Genomic DNA, 22,955 nt, shown 5'->3' on the forward strand with positions numbered 1-22,955 from the left:
TTAAAGACACTATCAATTTTCAGTAAGATTTCTTATTATAAAGCCTGCCAAGCAGCTGCCAAGTGCAGATATCCAGCATTTACATTCACTGTGCTACATGATGGTAGCTGTGACATGATTCTAATTAAGGACTGCACATTGCAGGCATCTTCCAAATATTAATGTGTGCTACTGCAGAACAAACTGTGAATTCCCTTTAAATACAGACTACTTAATGAAAGTAGTATTTTCAGCCGTAATATTTGGTTTCTGGTAAAAGTTTAATAGTAATCAATAATGCAGTTTCACAAGTACGCCTGTTCTTTATATAGACAGAAGAACCTCTTCCATAAGTGTAGGAAGAGTCTATGCTACGGTGCTCCAGTGGCACAGCTACAACACCATAGGTATACCGTCATAGTGTAGGCATGCCCAAAGGTTGTGTTAACTCTAGAGAATTGAACCACTTCTTACGCTGTACTTTGCTCTTGTTGCGTTGCTTGCTTGGGACCTATTGCACAGTTGCTAGCACAGCTCTCTGTATCAGTTGCTTTTGAGAGCTATCCAGGGAAATTGAAAGAAGATGTCAAACTGCATGATTCCCAGGCAAATTTCTATAAATTTTCAGGTGGAGAATGTTCTGGCATAAAATATAGAATTTGCTGCAATAATCACTAATCCTCTGGGACCTCCAGAAAAGCTGGCAGTGTGTATTTGAGATTAACTTGTTCACTAGATGGAATGCTGTTTTTGGATCCGGGCCATAATCGGACTAGTGGGACTGAATTGTCCTTGAGACCTGGGATAAGCAACAGTGACTGTATAACTTCACAGTGAGGAAGGAGACACTTCCGTCCCTCTGTGGTGAGCTAGCCTTAATGTAGCAATGCCAGACCTCCAAGATGAGAGCACCACTCTGTTGGGCCGCGAGAGAGAGAGTAGTGTTGCATTTATGGCTACCCCATATAGTCAGTAGTTTGGGATCAGGAAGCCCATGGTGGGAGCTACTATTGTGGAGATTTGCATAGTGATACATAGCATATTGCAAGGGATTGTAATCAAGGTGATCAGTGCATCAGAGTTAACGGAAAGGTTTAAACAACTGGGCTTCTGAATTGTGCAGAAGCTGTTCAGGAAACCCATCTCCCTATATTCTGTGATACCACCTCCAGTAAAGTCAAGGAGTATATTAACAGAAAGGGCTACTTTTCCATGGTGATGCAGTATAAGTTCTTAGATGTGTAGGTAGAGTGGTCAGAGAGCATGATTTCCAGAATTTTCAAAAATTGGAGTTTTCAAGATTGGGCAGAGAGGGACTCTATTTCCAAAAAACAAACACACAAAAACCCAACAACACACAGACATAAAGATTTCCATTCCCACCTAGATTGAGTGATACTGCAATGCTCACTCTTACTATAAGCTAACGAGCCAGTCTCATTTACACAACCCCAAACAAATGCTGATTAAGCTGTGTGTTCAATTTGTGTTGCATGGTGAGGAAATTTCAATGACTGATACAGAGATTATAGTATAATATATGCCTGCTACATTTTGTATAACATATGAAAGCAAAGGTGATGTTTCTGGAGCAAGGATGCAGTGGTACTTGCAACCATGGGCACTGAAACGGGGGGCCCTTGTCCCCCCATTCTTTTTACCAGGCCGTAAGGGTGAGCGACATGGAGGAGGGGGTGGAGAGGAGTGATTGGGGGCAGGGGCTTGTGGAGGTGTAACCCTTCTGCCAGGCCAAGTTGATAGCAGCAAGGGCCGGGTTCAGTACGTAGGGGTCCCCTCCCAACAGCGTGACACAAAACCAGCTCGAGCCCCCACCCAGTGACCTGGGAAAATCTTACACCCCTGGGCGCCTCGAAGAGATAATACTTCCCCTCTCGCAAGCATAGAGCCTCGGTGTAGCAGAAAATGTTTAATAACATGAGGTAAACGGCATAGCATTAAATTGGGAAACACCACAACTAAAGTTCATAGACCAAACCATGAGCGAAGACCCACCCCAGGAAATTGGGCCGTGTCCTTTCCCGTTGGTTCTTGAAACCAGCAACCCAAGAATCCCCAAAGCCCAAAAAGTCCAACAACCCCCCAAAGTCTCTGTCCCTGGTCAGTGCAGCCCCAGAGTTCAAAGGGGGGGGGGGACACAGGGTGTTAAGGGGCACCTTATGTGATCCGAGGCTGACCCGCCGCCTCTCCGTGGGGTTCCGCCGCAGCCTTCACCACGAGCCGCTCCACTCCACCGCTGTCCCGTGAGCCGCTCCTGCTGTCCCATGAACTGCTCTGTTCTGCCAGCTGCTCCACTCACCGACCTGTGAGCCGCTCAGCTCCACTCCAACCGTTCCCGCAAGGCTCCGCTCTGCTCTTCTCATATTAGGACAGTTTGCAGTTGATATACTTCCCTAATTTAGAAGTGCTTTGTAAATGGTAGTGGGAAATAAGGAAAGGAAAATTGGGGGGAATCGGAACTAAATATTTTAGTTTTCATTAGGCAATATATACAGATACGTTGGGTTTCTTGTGCGTTGCATGTAACTTGTTAATTATCTGAATTACTTGATTTGTATAGTTACAGTTTATTTCGCAAAAGTGTGCTGGCTAATCAATGGAGTTTTCCTTTTGCCTGGCTTTCTAAGTTTTAAAGTTTATCCAGATATGGTTTACTCCCTTCGAGATCTGCCAGATTCCTAAAATCTGTCAGTATTGGAGTGCAAAGGCTTTGAATAATTCATTAGAGAGCTGCCTGAGTAAAAGAAGATAATACAGTGTTTGCTATGTGAATTTAGTCCAAATTTTGTTTCTTTAGACACTTCATTTTGCTTGCCTGTTGACTCAACTTTTACCTTAAAATAGTTTTTAAATTCTCCATATAGTGCTTTGAAAGCAAACAAAACAGAAGAAAACAAATACCCAAGAGCTGCTTTCACGTTTGAGATCAAGCTTCAACGCTGTACTTTAAAAAAAAAAAAAAATCTTTTGCTTCTGCAATATCAAACTCCAAATAAAAATAGATTGGATAGATCTGGACCCAAGGATGTGAGGCTACATTGAACTTGCAAACTTTACTGTCTCCTAGTTTAGGCAGAAGACTAAGCGTTAATACCCAGAGTGAAAAATAACTGCATCATCACTCTCCCTTGTAGTAGGAGGGACAAAATATGGGTGTATTGTTTGTGCATTGAATTCAACTATAATTTTTGTCAATCAACTTTAGTTTTTTTAAAAGATGCAACTTTGTATCTCATTTTTGTTGTACTTTTCCATCAATACATTTTTTCCCTTGTCTTTCCTACCCTGGATCTGTTTTTCCTTGCAGTGTTTTCAATAACTGGTGCTCCCTCTTCTGTTCTCTCCCTTCACTCCTTTCATCACTTCCTCTTCCCCTCTCCCCCAACTCTGTTTTCCCTTTCCTCCTTTGTCTCCCTCCTTTCTAATCCCCCATTTCTTGCCTTCTGATGTATCATCTAAATATCTCCTACTTCTCTGCAACCTCAACAAGATTCCAGGTTTCCCCCTCAGCCTATTTGCCCTCTTCAAATTTCTGCTTGCTGTGGTGTGTGGGATTTCAGAGTCTTGTGGCTACTGTCCAAAACCAAGTTGGTCCTTAGCATTCATGTTAGCACTAGCAGATAGAACATAGTTTAAATGTTAATGAAATTTTCCATGTTAACATTTCAAAAATAAGTTTTGAACCTTTGCATGACATTCTAATGACATGTAGGTGCAGCAGGTATTACTGACCTACTGTGGAGAAGTTCCATCTTCTATAAGAAACCTGTGTATTATGGCTTTCTCTTAAAATATAATATTTGCTAGTCAATACTGCTTTTTATAGGGTATCTACTGTAAAGGATTGTTCATCTGTTGGTAGAAGTGTTGTTTCTGTAGTAGCACTTTAAACATTTTCATTACTGAAAATCCTGTAGTGTTGAAACTTGAGTCTGTTAAATTTTCTCGCCATCATAATTGTTTGTATTTATATGAGCCTGTTGACATCGTGGTGAGAGGAGAAATGGCTTGACAGCCAGAGTCTCACACCTCCTTATCAGCACTTGACATTGCATTCCACACAGCCAGTCATCTCAACAGATATTTGACTCTGCTCCTAATATTTACAGTGTGAAGAGTTTATAGTATGAGCTTAAATATGATTTGGGTAATTTTTAATTGACTTGTTAAATGGGAACAGTTTGTTTTCTGTCTTTGTCTCATTCACACAGGATAATTTTGTACAATAATCTGATAGTTTTTGAAGGAGTCACTTGCTGGTGTTTTGTTTTTATTCAAACCTGTTTCATGTTTTTCAATTTATTTTTGTTTAAGCTGGGTACTGTGCATGTGAATTTAAGCAGTACGTTGTAAACTTTGTTCATTTATTCACCAGGGCTTTTCTTGTAATACACTTTAAGGAATAAATTTGGTTGTCCAGTCCAAGTTAGAACAATTAAATTGTTGTGGACAGCCAAGCTCAAGAAAATTAAGACTATTTTGGGTGCATGGTAGACTGTAAAACATCTGCCCATTAGTATAAATGCCATGCAAGATTTAAAAAAAATTGCCAAAGTGTTTCCTATTGCAAGAATAAGAAACAACCACAAATGCCATCATAAAATCAAATTATGTTGTTGTAACTAAGGGCCCAAAGTTATGAGTTATTACTATTTGAGAATTGCGGAGGCATCAAGGCTATTTTAGAAAAAGATAGAACAGAAGGCTGAGAGAATAAAAATGCAAGGTCTAATGGCTAGATTTCTTCAGTACTCTGCAGAACTAAAACTTGCTGCAGCCTTTCTTAAGAGTACACCACTGGTGCAGACAGAGGCTTCCTCTTTTTCTCTATTTGTGAATGAATTAAAATTTAAATTAATATTAGATATTGTCAGATACAGTCATGAAAATTAGGGAACTTGATGGGATCTAATATTGTAATTGTAATGAAGTTACATGTATAAAAGGGAAGTTATATAAGTGATACAGCTTTGGGAAAAATACTGTAAATTTTAATGATCTGGTTTACCACCTAGGCAGGAAAGGGGTTGCATTCATACGATTTATTTTAGTTGAGTGAAAGTGATGAAGTAAGGCTAATATTTGCAGCCAATCATGCTTAAGCTATCAAGTTAGTGAAATACACCTGTGTTGAAAGAGGCAGCAAATAAAAGGACCTGACACCAAACAGTATGTTTATTCCACTCTATGGTCAAGTGTTCTATTAATCTATTAATAGTAGCTGGTGGATAGCTCAGTGGTTTGAGCATTGGCCTGCTAAACCCAGGGTTGTGAGCTCAATCCTTGAGGGGGCCATTTAGGAATCTGAGGCAAAACTCTGTCTGGGGATTGGTCCTGCTTTGAGCAGGGGGTTGGACTCCTGAGGTCCCTTCCAACCCTGATATTCTATGATTCTATGAATCAGAAATGTAACAGTTTGATTAATAATGCACAAACTCAGCTCAGCCATTTACACCAAGTTCCCACCATTGTAATAGAATAGGACTAACCTTTAAGCAGGTTGAGGATCTCTTGCTTCAGCTTAGAAATATTGACCTCTCCAAATTTCAAGCAGCACAGTGATACAGTACCTTCTGGTTCCCTTCCCCCAGAGTTCAAACTAATGGAACAAGTGTCTCCTCTTCATGGGCGTGTGTTTGGGAGAGCAATCAACAAAGTCTTGGTTCTTTGATGTTTCACAGTAACTCATTTGCTTTCAATGGGGCTTCTTTACATGAATGCTTCTTTCCTGTTTGCTGCGCTAAACCATACAGAAACAATGTACAGTTACAATGCAGACACTCAATATAACTTTATACCATGGGCTACAGATGTAACATGCAGCATCCTACAAGCATTTCATCAAGACTAAACACATTCTTATCAATTTAACATTTGTTTTAACAATGCTAATACACAGGTGAGCCAGACTGGTTTCCAGCTATGCATTTGTCAATGTTCATGAGGCCTAGGGGCCTTGGCATGAGCTGGGACCCGGTCTGGGAACATCACAACCGCACCTGTTTTTTCCCGGTTTGAGCCCTGCCAGACCCAGATGACTGAACTCCTTGAAGATAAGTCCAAAACTTTGAATTTGGCACATTATTGTATGGGAAGCCAGTGTAGCAAGTGGACGACAGGTTTTAATATGGCTAGTGCTGAGGAGGCATGCTGCTGCATTGTGCTCAAGTTAGTTTGCTGATGGCTGATCATTTCGTGCCCAAGTTGCATTGCTATAGTTCAGTTAGGAGGATAATGAAGGTGAGTATTACTTGCTGAGGCTAGGTCATCATCTGCCAGGATGGGGATGTTCTTTCCTTTCCAGCTGTAGAAGGTAGGATATGTTATTTGTGGACACTGCTATATGTGAGCTTAACATGAGGAAGGAATCCAGGAGCTCTCCTAAGCTGTGGACTGACGTGACCAATTGTGAATACATATCTTTAGGCAGAGGAGACTAAACCATGGCTATCAATTTTTTTGAAGTGTTTTCCTCTGACAATCAGCATAACTTCTGTTTTACTTGGGTTTAGCTTCAGCCTTCTGATTTAAGACAAGCACATAGCTAGCTTGTAGAAAGTAATGTTGTGGTGATAAGGCATTTGAATCAGTGATATCTCCTCAGTTCTCCTAATGGCTGCCTGCAAATGTTGAATAAGACTAAAGAGAGAATTGAACCTTGTGGGCAGTGTTCCCTCTAATTTTTCCCACCCATGTGCGGAATGAATTTTGTTATGTGCACCAATATGGAAGTGATGTGTGACACATCACCTTCATATTAGTGCACATAATAAAATTCATGTGGTGGGGGCCGAGGGGTTCGGGGGTGAGAGGGGGCTTAGGGCTGATGCAGAGGGTTGGGGTGCAGGGGTGTGAGGGTTCCGGTAGAGGTGCAGGCTCTGGGGTGGGGCCGGGGCTCCGGGGCTCAGGGCTGGGGCCGATCGTTGAGTGCAGGGGGTGAGGGCTCCAGCTGGGGGTGCGGGCTCTGGGGTGGGGCTGGGAATTAGAGGTTTAGGATGCAGGAGGGGTGCTCTGGGCTATGGTGGAGAGAGAGGACTCCCCCCAGCTCTCTCTCCCTGCAGCAGCACCTGGGCTGGCGGGGAGAGGTGGTTCTCCCCGCCGCGGTAGCTGCGGGGCTGGGGCCGCAGGATAGGCGCCCCTCCCCCAGCAGGTCCAGGCTGGGGTTGGGTTCGGACCAGGGGAGGGCTGCCCCAGACGCGGCAGAGTTGGGGATGGGCTAGGTTTGGGCCAGGGGAGGGGCAGCCCTGCCATGGCAGGTCCCCGGGCGGGTTCTCTGAGCACCTGCGCGGTGCTAAGATGGCTGCTGCGCGACTGCACAGCTTACAGGGAACTTAGCCCGTGGGACTCTGCAAGTGAGGCATGTGGGGGTGGAAGTATAGTTTTCCCAGCACTACTTTTTGAATGTCTCCAGACAGTATACACTCCATTTGATCTTGTTCCCTGGAACCCTGCCATCTCCCAGAGATGGGACAGAAACTCATAATCACCTGTCTGGAGGTTCCAGGAGAATGAGAATGGATATCTGCCCTTCATCCACCTCAAGACATAATCCATCAACAGCCCTCATGCTGTTTCTGTTGTGCCTTTTGGCCTGAATCCAGATGGTGCCGGGCTGAGGATTTTGGCCTTGGCTACTAGATAAGCTTGTTGAAGTTAAAGATGGATACTGAAGCTGAATATTTATCTGATTTTCAATAGCCCTAAAGATGCCCCATTATATACTTTGGTGGGTTTTAAGGGTTTGGAACAATGGGATCCTGCTCACATTGTGCCCCAGAGCAATTATGTTGCTATTTGTTGTTTTATATAGTCAGCGTATTGCTTATTTACACTTTGCTTCTCCACAAATTCTGTATTTTGCCACACAAATATGGTAGTCCCTCTCTGCTTCTCAGCAAAGACTGCAATAGTCTGGTATTGTAGGGCGGTCTCATATGACTGACTTGATTCATTTTACAAAACTTATTACAGTGTGTTTACTACAGAACTGAAATGGAACTGAGATAATCAGAGCAGGATGCTGCACAGTGTTCTCAATTATGAAATTCCCTGTGTTGATTGGCTACGACAGGCTACTCTCTGCCGCAAAAAGGGAGTCAATATGATGAAATAATAAGGTTAAGTGGGAGTGGGTTTTGAAGAATCTTGAAAGCAGAGTGAGCTTGAACTTAACATGCAAGAGGAAGTCAGTAAAAGGATCCAAAGGTCTGTGTTTGTGGTAGACCTGATTAGAGAAGAGGAAGTGGAGGAAGATCTTGTTAGTTACTGATTGAGGGGAAAGTGCCACCTGCTGAATTGTCTGCCCACTTCTGTGAGTCAGCTTGTGAGAGCTGACAAGCTCATAGCATGGTACGGCTTTTGGCCAGTAGTGTTTCTTATTGTGTCTGATTTTAAACCATGTTTTTGTGAACCTCAGTAGTCAGAATATGCAAGCACTTCTTTTATTTATACATCTGACTCTGTCATATAATCTTAAAAACTTTGTTTACAGGCAAGTAGATCTTGTTATGTGGGGGGGAAAGATCGTCCAACCTGAGTTAATTAATTTATAAGCGATTAATATTCTTGCTCAGCTAACTGGCAGTAACATCAAACATTTTTGGCATCGTGCCTTTTCTTACTAATGTGACTGTTATCTATAACCTCTCCTCTGCCTTGAAGAACATTACAGTAGAGCTGCTCCTGCAAGTCCTCCTTTTGGGGAACGGTGATCCATGAAATCTGGTCAAAGATGCTTCTTTATGCCATGTATTAATCTTATCTCTCATTTTACCATTGATAGTTTTGGAAAGGAAGAGTAAGATTTTAATATCTCCTTGTATTGCTCTTGATTTCTCTGCTGTATCCCTTTTGAGAGCATGACAAAAAGTGGACTCAATATTCAAAGTGATTACATCTATGCTAACATCTTGGTTATTTTCTTTACCACCACTGTGCACTGAACGCACCATTTCATAGAAGTGTCCACAGCCATGCATATCATCTTTTTCCTGAGTTTATAATTAACTCTGAACCCAATAGATCTGACAGTACAGTGTGACTGAGCAATAGTCCACTGAAGTTAGGTAGAATTTTAGGGCTTTTCTACAGGGAGGGGGCTAATGCTCTGTGCAGGGATGTGATTTCTGACATCTAATGTGTTGCACATTAATTGGTCCATGGCGATCCTGCTGGTGTCCTCTATAGGTTCCCTAGTGCATTTTAACAATAGTACTGTTTCAAACAAACAAGCACTCCAGCAGGCTCTACATCAGTGATGCGCAAAAGGTGGCCTGGGGGCAAATGTGGCCTGCCAAGGCTTCCTGTGTGGCCCGCCAGCTCGCATATAAATATAAATAATGTTTATAATTAAATTCACAAACAGTGATGTGCTGCCTATCATTTGCCTATGGCTTCTTTAGTAAGTAACTGACTGGCTCTTAAGTTCTCACAATGGCATCAGCTACAATTGAGCTAGGACGCCACCCACTTTTTTGTTAGTGATGGAAACGGAGCCAAAAATGAATGAGTGGGAGTAAACATCCAAAGTCGACAGCAAAGACTGAGATTTTAACCCAAACTGGACAGAGGATTTTCTTTTTATACCTCCTTTATATGCCAAACTATTGCGCCTCGCGGTGACAGCCTTACAGGTGGGTACCACTTTGAATCAAAGTAAACAAATTTCAACACGGCCTATCCTCCTGGCAGTGTTGCAAGATGTGACAAAATTGAAGATCTTGAAGTCTCCATATCACACTTCACATGTCATTCTCACAACATCAGCAACAGTACAGGAAAAAGCAACAGCTACCTCTCTTCGGATAATGCGAGTACTAGCTAAAAAGAAAAAGCCTTTTCTAGATGCCGAGCTTGTGAAAGAGTGCACGTTGGAAATGCTGGAGGAGCTTTTTGCCAGAGATAAAAACAAAGATGACCTTGTGAACCATGTGAAGCAAGTTCTCCTGTCTGATTCTACGGCAGTGCAAAGATTGGAGGTAATTTATGAGGATTGTCTGTCAGCACTGCTCTCTGATTTAAAAAACACCAAATACATGTCTCTTGCAGTGGACAAATCAAGAGATTTAAATGACACTGGCCAGCTATCGCTGTTTGTTAGATTTTTATGATGGTGAAATTTTCAAGGAAGATTTTTTTTGCTTAATACCATTAGAAACCTACACCACACGAGAGAGGCTTTTTGGGCGGCGGGAGGGAATGGTTTAGATCTGCAGAAAGTAAACTTGCTTGTTACAGACAGAGGTCCCTCCATGAGAGGGAAGGAGAAGGGCTTTGCTTCAAGTTGTGCAGCGATATATCCTTCATTAAATACACTTCACTGCATCATTCACCAGACGCAGTCCTGTATGGTAAGTTGTCTGGGGACTTGGAAAAAAAAAAGGATGTTGTGAAGAGATTAGTGAACTACATATGCTCAACTTCTAGCTTGCAACATAATCTTTTTAAAGCTCTTTTATAAGACGTTTCAGCCAAATATAGTGACCTGTTGCAGCACAATGATATTTGCTGGTTAAGTAGGGGGTACGTGTTAGAGATATTTTGTGCACTTTAAAAAGAAATAATAAAATTTATTTCAAACCACAAGACCAATAAGGCTTGTAAGTTCCTAGAATTTATTAATGATGTCCCTTCTATGTCACAGGTATCTTTTCAGTGCGATACTACTGATCACTTGAATTCCCTCAATTTGCAGCTCCAAGGCCATGCAACCTGTATTGGGGATCTGTTTGAAAAAGTGTATGTCTGTCAGAGGAATCTTGCAATCTTTCAGACAGACTTAACAGAAAGATGTTGCACTTTCCCACATTGAGTGTTGTTGTTACAGATGAAACCTCGATGAAAGCAATGCAAAAGTTCCTAAACTATCTGATTGAAAATTTTAAAATGCGATTTGAAAATTTTAAAATCCGAAGGGATTTGCTTTTATTTGTTCGTAATCCGTTTTTGGTCTCTGCAGATGGACCTTGCTCTTCTGAAGCAAAGAACATTCTTGTTCTCCAAGTGCTTGCCCATGTCCATTCCAATGTAGGTGTGTGCTTGCCCCGAGCTCTGCCACCAGAAAGTTTTCCCCTCAGTGGTATCTGTCACACTGACTCTGGTGCACCCTGGAGTCGCATGGTCATGGTGCTGATAGAAAGGGTCCTGACGACCCGCCACCCCCTCAGCTCCTTCTTACCTCCAATGAGGGTTGCTGGAACTACAGTTTGTCCTTGTGTTTCACATATACTCTTTCAGTGGACTTGGATTCTTTTATTTTGTATAGTCATCTCTATTTGTAGTCGTTACATTTCAGTTGTTAAGACAGTTAGGATAGCAAACCCTGCTCAGCGGGGTAAGTCCCTCTGGGCACCAGGGATGCCTCAGTCTCTAGAGTTTGTCTTGTGCTTCATGCCACAAGTCTGTTTGTCTCAGTGACCCCCCCCATTCCAGCTGACTAAGTGCCTGGGGAATCTCACATATGGAAGCGCTGCAAGATCACCTCATGGAGGCAGCACTTCATTATCCCTTGGTGCCAAGTCACTCCGTCTTCTCTTAGGAGAGTCAACGCTGCTTCACATCTCCAGCACCGGAAAAGAATGCTCCTTCTGCTTCTCAGGACTCCTGGCACCGTCCATCATCCCTGGTGTAGAAGATGACGACTATGGTAAGGGACTCTCAGCACTGTTCTCCACTGGTGCCGAGAAAGAAGCAGAAGAAGATGGACAGAAAGTGATCCCCAACTCAGAGGTCTGCGGGGCAAAGAGATGGTAGCAGAGTGCAACCCATGTTGCACCACTCTGAGACTCCTGCAACTCATCTGGTGCCTTTGACTCCAACCCCGGAACAGGCACCATTTAGTCTGGCACCAATGGACTGTCCACTACAAGAGAGTCGTCAAAAGGGAAACCAGTCGTGATGGCATAGCACCCAGTCCCCTCCCTCCCGGCACTGTTTGCTAGCACCGCTCCTCCCTGATCTTCTAAAAGGGAATCCTCAAAGGCAGAGTTGTATGTCTCCTGCAAGAGCCAGCATCAACACTCTAGCTGACATCCCCCGATGACAGACCCAAGCCAGGGCATCCCACCTGCAAGGCTTGGCCACCTGCACTGTGGCAGGTGCTAGCACAGTGACTGTTCTGGAACCCTTGGGCTTTTCCTCCAATCCAGGGGACACATTCCAGAAGGTCTTTTTCCGTATCGGAATCTAGAGCACCCCCACTTCTCCTCTCGGAGCAGGACCCTAGTTCTGGTATCGAGCTTGGTACTGAATATCAAGACCCAGAACCGTGAGACCCAACCAATGCAGTCATACTGCTCTCTTACATACAGTGCAACTCCACCATCTTTTCTCCCCCACCCGTCCTTCCTGAACAATTTATACCCATCCATGATAGTGCTCCAATCATGTGAGTTACCCTACCAAGTCTCTGTTATTCCAATCATATCATAATTCTCCTTCTTCCCTTTTTAAAAGATGGGCACTATATTTGCCTTTTTCCAATCATCTGGGATCTCCCCCGATCGCCAGGAGTTTTCAAAGATAATGGCCAATGGCTCTGCAATCACATCAGCCAACTCCCTCAGCACCCTCAGATGCATTGCACCTGGCCCCGTAAACTTGTTCATGTCCACCTTTTCTAAAGAGTCCTGTTCTTTCACCACTGAGTGCTGATCACCTCCTCCCCATACTCTGCTGCCCTGTGCAGTAGTCTGGGAGCTGACCGTGAAGACTGAGGCAAAAAAAGCATTGAGTACTTCAGCTTTTTCCACATCATCTGTCACTAGGTTGCCTCCCCCATTTGGTAAGAGTCCCACACTTTCCCTGACCACCTTCTTATTGCTAACATACCTGTAGAAATCCTTCTTGTTACCCTTCACATCCCTTGCTAGCTACAACTCCAATTGTGCTTTCTTTCATCTTCCTGATTACACCCCTGCATGCTCGAGCAATATTTTTATACTCCTCCCTAGTCCAAGTGTCCACTTCTTGTAAACTTCCTTTTTGTGTTTAAGCTTACCGAAGATTTCTCTGTTAAGTCAAGCTGGTAGCCTGCCATATTTGCTATTATTTCTGCACATCAGGATGGTTTGTTCCTGTGCCCTTAATAAGTCTTCTTTAAAATACAGCCAGCTCTCCTGGACTCCTTTCCCCCTCATATTAGCCTCCCAGGGGATCCTGCCCATCAGGTCCCTGAGGGAGACCAAGTCTGCTTTTCTGAAGTCCAGGATCCATATTCTGCTGCTCTCCTTTCTTCCTTTTGTCAGGATCCTGAACTCGACCATCTCATGATCACTGCTGCCCAGGTTGCCACCCACTTCTACTTCCCGTACCAGTTCTTCCCTATTTGTGAGCAGCAGGTCAAGAGGAGCACAGCCCCTAGTTGGTTTCTCCAGCACTTGTACCAGGAAGTTGTCTCAAACACGCTCCAAAAACTTCCTGGATTGTCTGTGCACTGCTGTATTGCTCTCCCAGGGGATGTCTGGGTGATTGAAGTTCCCCATGAGAACCAAAATCTGTGATCTGGAAACTCCTGTTAGTTGTCCGAAGAAAGCCTCGTCGTCTACCTCATCCTCCTGGTCCAGTGGTCTATAGCAGATGTCCAACACGACATCACCCTGGCAGCTCTCGCCTCTAAACTTAACCCAAAGACTCTCAACAGGCATTTCTCCAGCTTCATACTGGAGCTCTGAGCAGTCATACCGCTCTCTTACTTACAGTGAAACTCACCCACCTTTTCTCCCCCACCTGTCCTTCCTGAACAGTTTATACCCATCCATGACAATGCTCCAGTCATGTGAGTTACCCCACCAAGTCTGTTATTCCAGTCACATCATAGGTCCTTGACTGTGCCAGGACTTTCAATTCTTCCTGCTTGTTTCCCAGACTTCTTGCGTTCGTGTACAGGCACCTAAGATAACTAGCTGATTGCCCTACTTTCTCAGTGTGAATCAGGAGTCCTCCCCTGTTGCACTCTCCTCCTTGTGTTTCCTCCCGGTATTCCACTTACCTCAGAGCTTAGATCTCCATCCCCCGACAAACCTAGTTTAAAGCCCTCCTTGCTAGGTTGGCAAGCCTGCCTGCAAAGATGCTCTTCCCTCTCTTCGTTAGTTGGATCCCATCTCTTCATAGCAATCCTTCTTCCTGGAACAACATCCAGTGGTCGAAGAATCCAAATCCCTCTCTCTGACACCACTTGCGTAACCACGCATTTACCTCCACAATTCAATGGTCCCTATCTGGGCCTTTTCCTTCATCGGGGAGGATGGACGAGAACATGACTTGCACATCAAATTCCTTTATCCTTTTCCCCAGAGCCACATAGTCTGCAGTGACCCGCTCAAGGTCATTCTTGGCAGTATCGTTAGTGCCCACATGGAGAAGTAGGAAGGGATAGTGGTTCGAGGGCTTTATCAGTCTTGGCAGACACTCCATCACATCCTGAATTCTAGCTCCAGGCAAGCAGCAGACACTTCTCAAGTTTCCCAGTCTGGCTGGCAGATGGATGACTCAGTCCTCCTTAATATTAATATAATATATGGAGATATCCCTATCTCATAGAACTGGAAGGGACCCCGAGAGGTCATCGAGTCCAGCCCCCTGCCTTCACTAGCAGGACCAAGTACTGATTTTGCCCCAGATCCCTAAGTGGCCCCCTCAAGGATTGAACTCACAACCCTGGGTTTAGCAGGCCAATGCTCAAACCACTGAGCTATCCCTCCTTAGAAGGGAATCCCTGACCACCACCATCTGTCTCCTCCTCTTGGGAGTGGTGGTGGTGGAACCTCCATTCCTAGGACAATGCATTCCATGCCTTCCGGCCAATGGGGTCTCCTTCTGATCTTTTCCCTCAGATGACTCTTCCAAACAATTCTCCGCCATAGTACCTGTGCAGAGAGCCTGAAAACGGCTTCTTACCTCTATCTGTATTGGGGGTACACGGGTTCTCCTCTTTCTTCTTCTGGAGGTCACCTCCTGCTAATTTTCTTCCCTGTTCTGCACTGCCCTCTCTGGTTCTTCAGCCTGCTGTGCCTGCAGTACCAAACACTGACTTCTATCCAGAAACTCTTCCTTTTTTCTGATGCAGCGCAGGGTTGATACATAGTTCTCCAGTCCTTTAACCTTCGCTTCTGTCCTCTGGGAGAAAGACAAACATGGCACATTCCGTGCAGGTCACAACAGCTGATCGCTCACTATCCATATTGTCTCCCTTCTACGAGCCTCTTCAGATGTTGTATTTACTGCTGCTTACAGAAGCCTGAAAGGCAAAAAACTTTTATCAATCCCATATCAATCCCAGCTATGTTAGATGAAAAAATTGAATTTCTCAGTCATGAGATGAAATTGTACTTCAGCAGAAAATTCTGTTACCCTATGGTGATTCGGAGAGTTAGTGTGTAGTAAAATATGGTGGGTTTTTAACGCACCAGCACTTTCATGTTATGACTTCTAGTAATAGTCTCTCTTTGTCGTTTTTTTATGTTACTGAGTTGTTCTGGTAATAACAGTAGATGTGTAATATTGTAGATATTTCATTTGTGGTGCAATTCTGGAATGTTAACATGCCTAAATACGATAGCTTTTGAAAAATTTTAAGCAAATTTCACACTTCAGACTCTGCATCCATGGAAGTGAAGGGGCAGTTTTTTCATTTGCTCTTATATTCATGTGATGATTGATTGTCTTGAGGATGAACTGCATTAGAGTTAAAATTACTGCATCCCTGGAGTAAATTTGTGAAAAGGTGCCATAAACTCCTGAGTTGCATTTGTGTGTACAATTCAGCATTTCCAGCAGGTAGCATTTAAAAGTCCTAGATCTACTGTGCTCCAAAATATAAAAGTAATAGTGCAGGTCTTAGATGATGCCTTGGTATTTACAGCCAGTGCACGTTACATGAGTGGGGCACAAATTGTGCTCCTAATATAGTGGATATCTCTGTAAGGAAGTAGCAAAAAGTGCTTTTATGCTTTGCTCTATCAACCTTGATATATGGCATACAAATTGTGTATGTTGGTACACTCCCATCTAAAGTTCCATGATCAAATTACCATTGCAGCATTCTTATAAAAGATTAAAAACAAAGGAAATTTTTAATAAAAAATTGAGTGGAAAACTCTATTTGACAAAGCCCCTATGACACTCCTATGAGTGGTTCATGTGTGCTCGATGTCGTAGAGTGTTCTTGGAGAGAACTCCATCTTTTGATACTTTTATGTACATGTGGAAACAGAGATAAATCTGATCCAAATCCCAGGTTTCTTGCTTTATTTCTTCTTTCCCTTCAGCAAAATAAATACATAATTCTCAGGCCCCTGCACTTCCCTGGTCCGTCCCACGTCTCAGTCTCTAATGCTTTTCATTCCTCCCTAGTTGTTGTTGTTGTTGTTGTCTGTTCTTTCTTCCACTTGAAAGATTGTTTTCCCCATGGGGCTGTGATTCTCTGGTGTGTCTTGAGTCAGCACTGCACATTGTTCTTTATGGTAGTGTAGCCATTCTAGCTGCTGGTTGGGCTTGTCTGTAGTTTTGATGGCGTAGTTTCACTTTTCTCTCCTTGGAAGGAGACTGTGAGGTTTTGCTTTGATTCTTTTTGTACTGCCATTCTTTCTTCCACATAGGCAGAAAGAGTGGCCCTAGTGACATTATTTGTCTTCAACAGCACCACTCAGCTTTATCTTTCTGCTTTTGCTTGCTCCACTCTTGATTTAAATAACGTTATCTGTGCAGATGCAGAAAAGACGGAAGTTTTAAATAAATATTTCTGCTCTGTATTTGGAAAGAAGCAGGATGATATATTCATATCACATGAGGAGGAACTACTTTCCAGTCTGTTAGTAATGAAGGGGGTATTGAACAGCATCTGCTAGGGATAAAACAAAAAATGAAAAAACAGTAGACCAAGATAACTTGCACCTGATTCCTAAAAGTTGGCAGAGAAGATCTCTGGCTTGCTAATAAAGTTATTACTTCTCAAAAAGTAGTTGTCAATAGGGAATCATGAAATGGGGGTATTTTGAGTGGGGCTCTGCAGGGATTGATTCCATATGTGATGCTATTCAATATTTCCTCAATGATCTGCAGTAAATATAAAGCCATTGATGGTAAATTGTGGAGAACACATAGTGGCAAATGATGGCAGGACAGCTATACAGAACAATCTGGATCACTAATTCACCTGGGCCCATTCAAACAGAATGTGTTTGAATATAGCCAAATGCAAGGTCATAATCTAGGATTAAAGAGTGCATGCCATACCTACAAAATGAGGACTGTATCCTGGAAAGCAGAGACTGAAAAAGATCTCTTGGTCAAAGTTGACAAACAACTGAACTGAACATAAATCCCCAGTGGGATACTGTGGCAAGAAGGCTAACTCAGTCTTTGGATGGATGAACAGGGGCGTAAGAAAGTGATTTTACCTCTGTATCCAGACTTGGTGAGACTGATACTGGAATACTGCCAGGGCCGGCTCCAGGCACCAGCCGAGCAAGCTCGTGCTTGGGGCGGCAGATTGTACGAGGCGGCATTCTGCCCAATCCTAGGGCGGCACGGCTGGTTTTTGTTGTTGTTGTTGTTGTTGTTGTTCCACTCTGGCCACCCTGTAGGGGGCAGCGGGGCGGAGGAGGGGAGCGCCCTGCAGCAAGCCCGGCAGGGCAGCCCGTGTCTTTCCCTCCCAGCTGACCGGAGCGGCGCGGAGCCCTCCCGGCAGATGGCGCGGCGGTTGGGGCCGCGTGGCAGTGCCCTGCTGAAGCCCTGGCCGCCCCCTTCTCTCTTCCCCCCCCCGCTGCCTCCCCCTCCTCCCCACTAGCCGGGGCACATCTGCGGCGCAGGGAGTCCCCCTGCACCCTGGCTCCGGCCGTGCCGCAGGTTTTTTTTTTTTTTTTTTTCTTTTTACTTGGGGCGGCAAAAATGCCAGAGCCGGCCCTGAATACTGCATCCAGTTCTCATGTCCACACTCTAAAAAGGACGTTGAAATTTTGGAGATGGTGCAGGAAGAGCCATAAAAATTACTTGAGAGGCTGACGAAATGCTTTACAGTGAGAGATTTAAGGAGCTCAATCTGTTTATCAAAAAGAAGGTTGAGATGGTAACCTGATTAGTGTAATGGGAAGAAAATACCAGGTACTAAAAGGCTGTTTTATTTTTTATCCTAGAACATTCTTGAAAAATCTAGCTTAGCTTTAAATATCCAAACTCCTCCTGGTACATAAGGAAATGGATGAAGAGTGTATGTAAGATTTTAATAGGGTGGGATATAAATTAGAAAATATAAAGTGGCTTTATCAATGTGATAGTTTTGATTCTAATGACTTATTTTAGTAAACAGTAATTTCACCTTTAACTGATTTTTTTTCTTTATTTTGCAGCTCCAGTTATTAACAGATTTAACAGAAGAGTATCAGGTAAAGTTTCCGTTATTATTTTAATACACTTCTGAAAATATTTTAAATATGTGCTTATTGAAAGCAAACTTTCCAGTTTATGTAGCCTGTTAACACTTGTCTGTTGTATTTAGTACATTACATAGTAGTTATTCTATTTAAATAATTGTTTAATTCTCTCTCTCCATTTATTTATTTTAGAAATCAATAGATTGCAAATTATAGGTTAGTGGGAAAACCTTTCCTATTAATGACTGTCATAACTATAAAGAGAAGGGTAACAGCCCTCCTGTGTACAATACTATAAAATCCCTCCTGACCAGAGACACCAAAATCCTTTTACCTGTAAAAGGTTAAGAAGTTCAGGTAACCTGGCTGACACCTGACCCAAAGGACCAATAAGGGGACAAGATACTTTCAAATCTTGGTGGGGGGAAGGCTTTTGTTTGTGCTCTTTGTTTTGGGGATTGTTCGTGCTTGGGACTAAGAGGGACCAGACATCAATCCATGCTCTCCAAATCTTCTGAACAAGTCTCTCATATTTCAAACTTGTAAGTAACAGCCAGGCAAGGCGTGTTAGGTTTATCTTTGTTTTCTCAACTTGTAAACGATCCTTTTGCTAGAGTGTTTACCTCTGTTTGCTGTAACTTTGAATCTAAGGCTAGAGGGGGTTCCTCTGAGCTCTTTGAATTTGATTACCCTGTAAAGTTATTTTCCATCCTGATTTTACAGAGATGATTTTTACCTTTCTTTCTTTAATTAAAAGCCTTCTTTTTAAGAACCTGATCGATTTTTCCTTGTTTTAAGATCCAAGGGGATTGGATCTGGACTCACCAGGAATTGGTGGGGGGGAAAGAAAGGGAGGGAATGATTAATTCCTCCTTGTTTTAAGATCCAAGGGGTTTGGATCGGTGTTCACCGGGGAATTGGTGAAGGAGTCTCTCAAGGCTACCCAGGGAAGGGAGTTAGCACTTGGGAGTGGTGGCAGCAAAACCAGATCTAAGCTGGTAGCTAAGCTTAGATGTTTTCTTGCAGGTCCCCACATCTGTACCCTAAAGTTCAGAGTGGGGAAGGAACCTTGACAATGACAATTTCAAGCTTTAAGGCAACTTCAACATTAATAACCATTCAGTCCAGATACATTTGTGAAGACCTATATCACAGAGGCCACAGAAAAGACTCATCTAAGTAACTCTGGGAATGTTTCAGCTTTTTATTTGAATCTGCTGCTATTTCTTCTTGCTAATCTTCCAGATTGCTGTCAGTTTTATCTTTGACCAGAATGCAGAAAGTTAGGCCTTCTCCAATAGACAATTTTTGTCACTTGGTCTAATCTGAAGAGATGGTTATCTTAAGAGCAGCAGATGCTTGTGCCATGCCTCCAGAGACTGATAATAGCTAAAAATTAGACAGACAGGTGGGCGAGGTAGTATCTTTTATTGGGCCATCTTTTGTTGGTGAGAGAGAGAAGCTTTTGAGCCACACAGAGGAGCCTGAAGAAGAGTTCTCTGTAGCTCGAAAGCTTGTCTCTCTCTCTCTCACCAACAAAAATTGGTTCAATAAAATATATTATCTCACCCGCTTTGTGCCTCTAATATTCTAGGACCAGCACAGCTACAGCTACACTGCCGTAGCTAAAAATGTCAGATCTGCAAATGTCCATTTGTTCAGGAAGCATAATTGATGCATTTGTTCCCAGGCATAGTTCTTCCACATGGTTAAATATTTTGCAACTTTCTCATTTGATTTTACCAGCCCCCCCCCCCTTTTTTTTAAAGTTGACATTGAAAGTGAGTGGTATTGAACCACCAGAAGGTTAAACATAAAAAAAATGAACTCCACTGTTGTTCCACTAGAGTACAGCACAAATCGTCTTGAATTCTCTTTGATTTTCATTTAACTAAACTAATTTAAAAGTAGAACTACATTAAACTAATTTCCTGGACAACTATCCAAAAGGAAATTAGTTTAATGTAGTTCTACTTTTAAAAGTACTTTTGTGAAAATGGCATTGTGAGTTCCATGTTCATTATCTGTCAATTATTTCCAGTTCAAATATTCTCCATTTTTAAATAAAAATGTTTTTTTTTCTAATTCACCTGTGCAAATTCAGCCTGAGGTTAGACAGTTGGGATGGTCCTTTCCTGTGATAGTGAATGAGAAGCAAAGATCTTTTAGGACCTTTGTATTTTCACATGTAAAGTCCCCTTGTGACCAAATTATGTCCTCATTTTCACGTAGGCAGCCCTATTAGCCTTCAATGCAATTCCTCAGGTTCAATTAAGGGCATGATTTGGAGACAAGGGTGTTGCTGCACATAAGGAAGTGGGCCATAATCAGAGCTTTTTAATTCATGTAAATTATTTTGACACTAGCACATTTTACTATTGCAGTGGTGAATTTGGAGGGACAGTGACAGCTCGTTAAAGCACCTTATTGGTGTGGTATCAAGGCATTTTACATTAATGTAAATATTAAAGTAATCCATCCTGAGAACTAATCATTGTTTAAAAGCAATTAAATCAAAAATGTAAATGAGAAAATGGAGCTATTCCAGATGTCCAAAGGCTGTGAGATCCATAGTGTAGGGGCAGAATGGCTATACTATAACAACATTGCCAACACCCCTTTCACTTGGGTTGACAGCAGGATTCAAACTTGAATTCAAATTTCTGTCAAAGCTGAAAACACAAGCCTCTACAGCTTGAATTAAAAGAGTGACTCCTCCAGCTAGTAGCTTTAGTAGGTTCTTATTTTATGTGGAGCAGTCACTAGCAGGAGACAGAGATACACTGAGCTAGACAGGATAATGGAGACTGTGCTAGGTGGGTGATAGCTAAGAACTTAAGAATGGCTGTACTGGGTCAGACCAATGGTCTATCTAGCCTGTCCTCTAACAGTGGCCAATGAACAGAAAAGGGCAATTATTGACGGATCGATCCTGTGTCGTCCACTCCCAGTTTCTGGCAATTAGAAGCTTAGGACACCCAGAGCATGGGGTTCTTCTTCGAGTAATTGCTCATATCGATTCCAATTAGGTGTGTGCGCGCCATGTGCGCAGTCGTCGGAAAGTTTTTCCCCTAGCAGAACCCGTCGGGTCGGCTGTGGAGCCCCCTGGAGTGGCGCCTTCGTGGTGCTCAATATATGACCCTGCCGACCCGGCGCCTCCTCGGTTCCTTCTTGCTGGTTACTCCGACAGAGGGGAAGGTGGGTGGGTTTGGAATGGATCTGAGCAACACATCTTGAAGAACATCAGTTACAAGAAGGCAAGTAACCATCTGCTAACATGCAAAAATCGGAGAAATGTCTTGTCACAGTTCAAAGCAACTGCATTGGTTTCCCCCCCTTAGTGGTTCAGCAAGGGCACCAACTCTCAGGCTTCTGGCTCCTGGGCTCTTGCCTTTCTTGGGTGGAGAGCTGCATCTCTCTCCTGCCTGACTGGGGCATTTCCAGACTGAACAGTTTCCTGCCTTCCCTGGGTTAGTCCTAGCAAAAGACAGTCTGCCTAAGCACACCTGCTTCAATTCTCTCTTCAGGGATGGTTACAGTGTTATTGCTGCAGTTATCAATTGCTACACACCCCTCTGTGGATCGGAGGTTCTGTCCGTTTGCTGGATCAGAACAAAAAGCCCCGAGCCTGTTTAAAACCATGCTATTTATCCAAAAATCTTTGACTTGTGTGTGGTCACTGGAAAATACTGAGTGGGTCTTTTAACTGTCCTCCTCCCCATCAGACAAACAATACGCCTCCACCCATGGCAAAACTTCAAAGGCTGCGTCCGTAGGTGTGGGTTTGCTATCACCTCCTCTCCAGTACTTCCTAGGAATTCCATTTCATGCCTACTGTCCAATACATCAATTGTGTCTGCTATATTGTTCAACATAAGTCTTTTGACATTTATATTCTCTCTCCGAGATTGCATTAATCCTTCCTCCTCCTAAACAAGTTGTATACAATCCCACAATAGTGCACAAGCAATACAGTTGACCCCAAAGGTATTAAATGTAATTCAATAAAGTTTAACTTAATTCTATAAGGTTTGCCCAGGATATTGTATGGTACAGTCATATCTGTCACATGCCTCATTTTAGCATCAACTCATTAGCCCTGGCAGTTGGAGGCCAGGTGTCTCACAGTGGCCCACTGACTCTACCTCTCTGGGCAATGCTAAGGAGGAAAGTGCAGATATAACCATTCCCCTCTATCCTGCCTGCCCCCCGTAAAGGTGCTAAGCCCTGCTGACCCATTCTCTATCCCCTTCTCCAGGATGAAGCACAAGCTGCAGGTACCGGTATGGCTCCAGCTGCAGGATGTGGCCCTTTGTGCTTGAAGGATCAGGGTCGAAGTTAGCAAACTGTTCTAACTTAAGGTTTTGTAAAGGTTGTTTGTGACCATATTTGTAACAATTCCGGAAGGTTTTATCGATAGTGTTCCAAAGCTTTCTATGGAGATGGACTTTCGTGGATGTTTATAAAGATGGTCCGAACCTCCTTCTCTTCCCCCCCCCCCTCCCCTCGCCAAAAAAAACCTCCAAACCCTAACTTCTGCAATCCCTGCCATCTTTGTCCCCCTCCCCACCCCCACTTTTCCCCTGTGAC

General features: G+C 43.4%; 1 protein-coding gene across 1 annotated transcript in view; it reads left to right on the plus strand.

Annotated features, from left to right (window-relative positions):
* PRKAR2A (protein kinase cAMP-dependent type II regulatory subunit alpha) overlaps window positions 1–22,955 on the plus strand; it is a 114,383-nt gene that overhangs the window by 23,535 nt on the left and 67,893 nt on the right. Inside the window, exon 2 of the mRNA XM_034775360.1 lies at window positions 18,342–18,377. Coding sequence (XP_034631251.1) covers window positions 18,342–18,377 — 36 coding nt within the window. The remainder of the gene's footprint in view (window positions 1–18,341; window positions 18,378–22,955) is intronic.

The sequence above is a fragment of the Trachemys scripta genome, chromosome 7 (assembly GCF_013100865.1).
Source record: "Trachemys scripta elegans isolate TJP31775 chromosome 7, CAS_Tse_1.0, whole genome shotgun sequence".
Taxonomy (NCBI): domain Eukaryota; kingdom Metazoa; phylum Chordata; order Testudines; family Emydidae; genus Trachemys; species Trachemys scripta.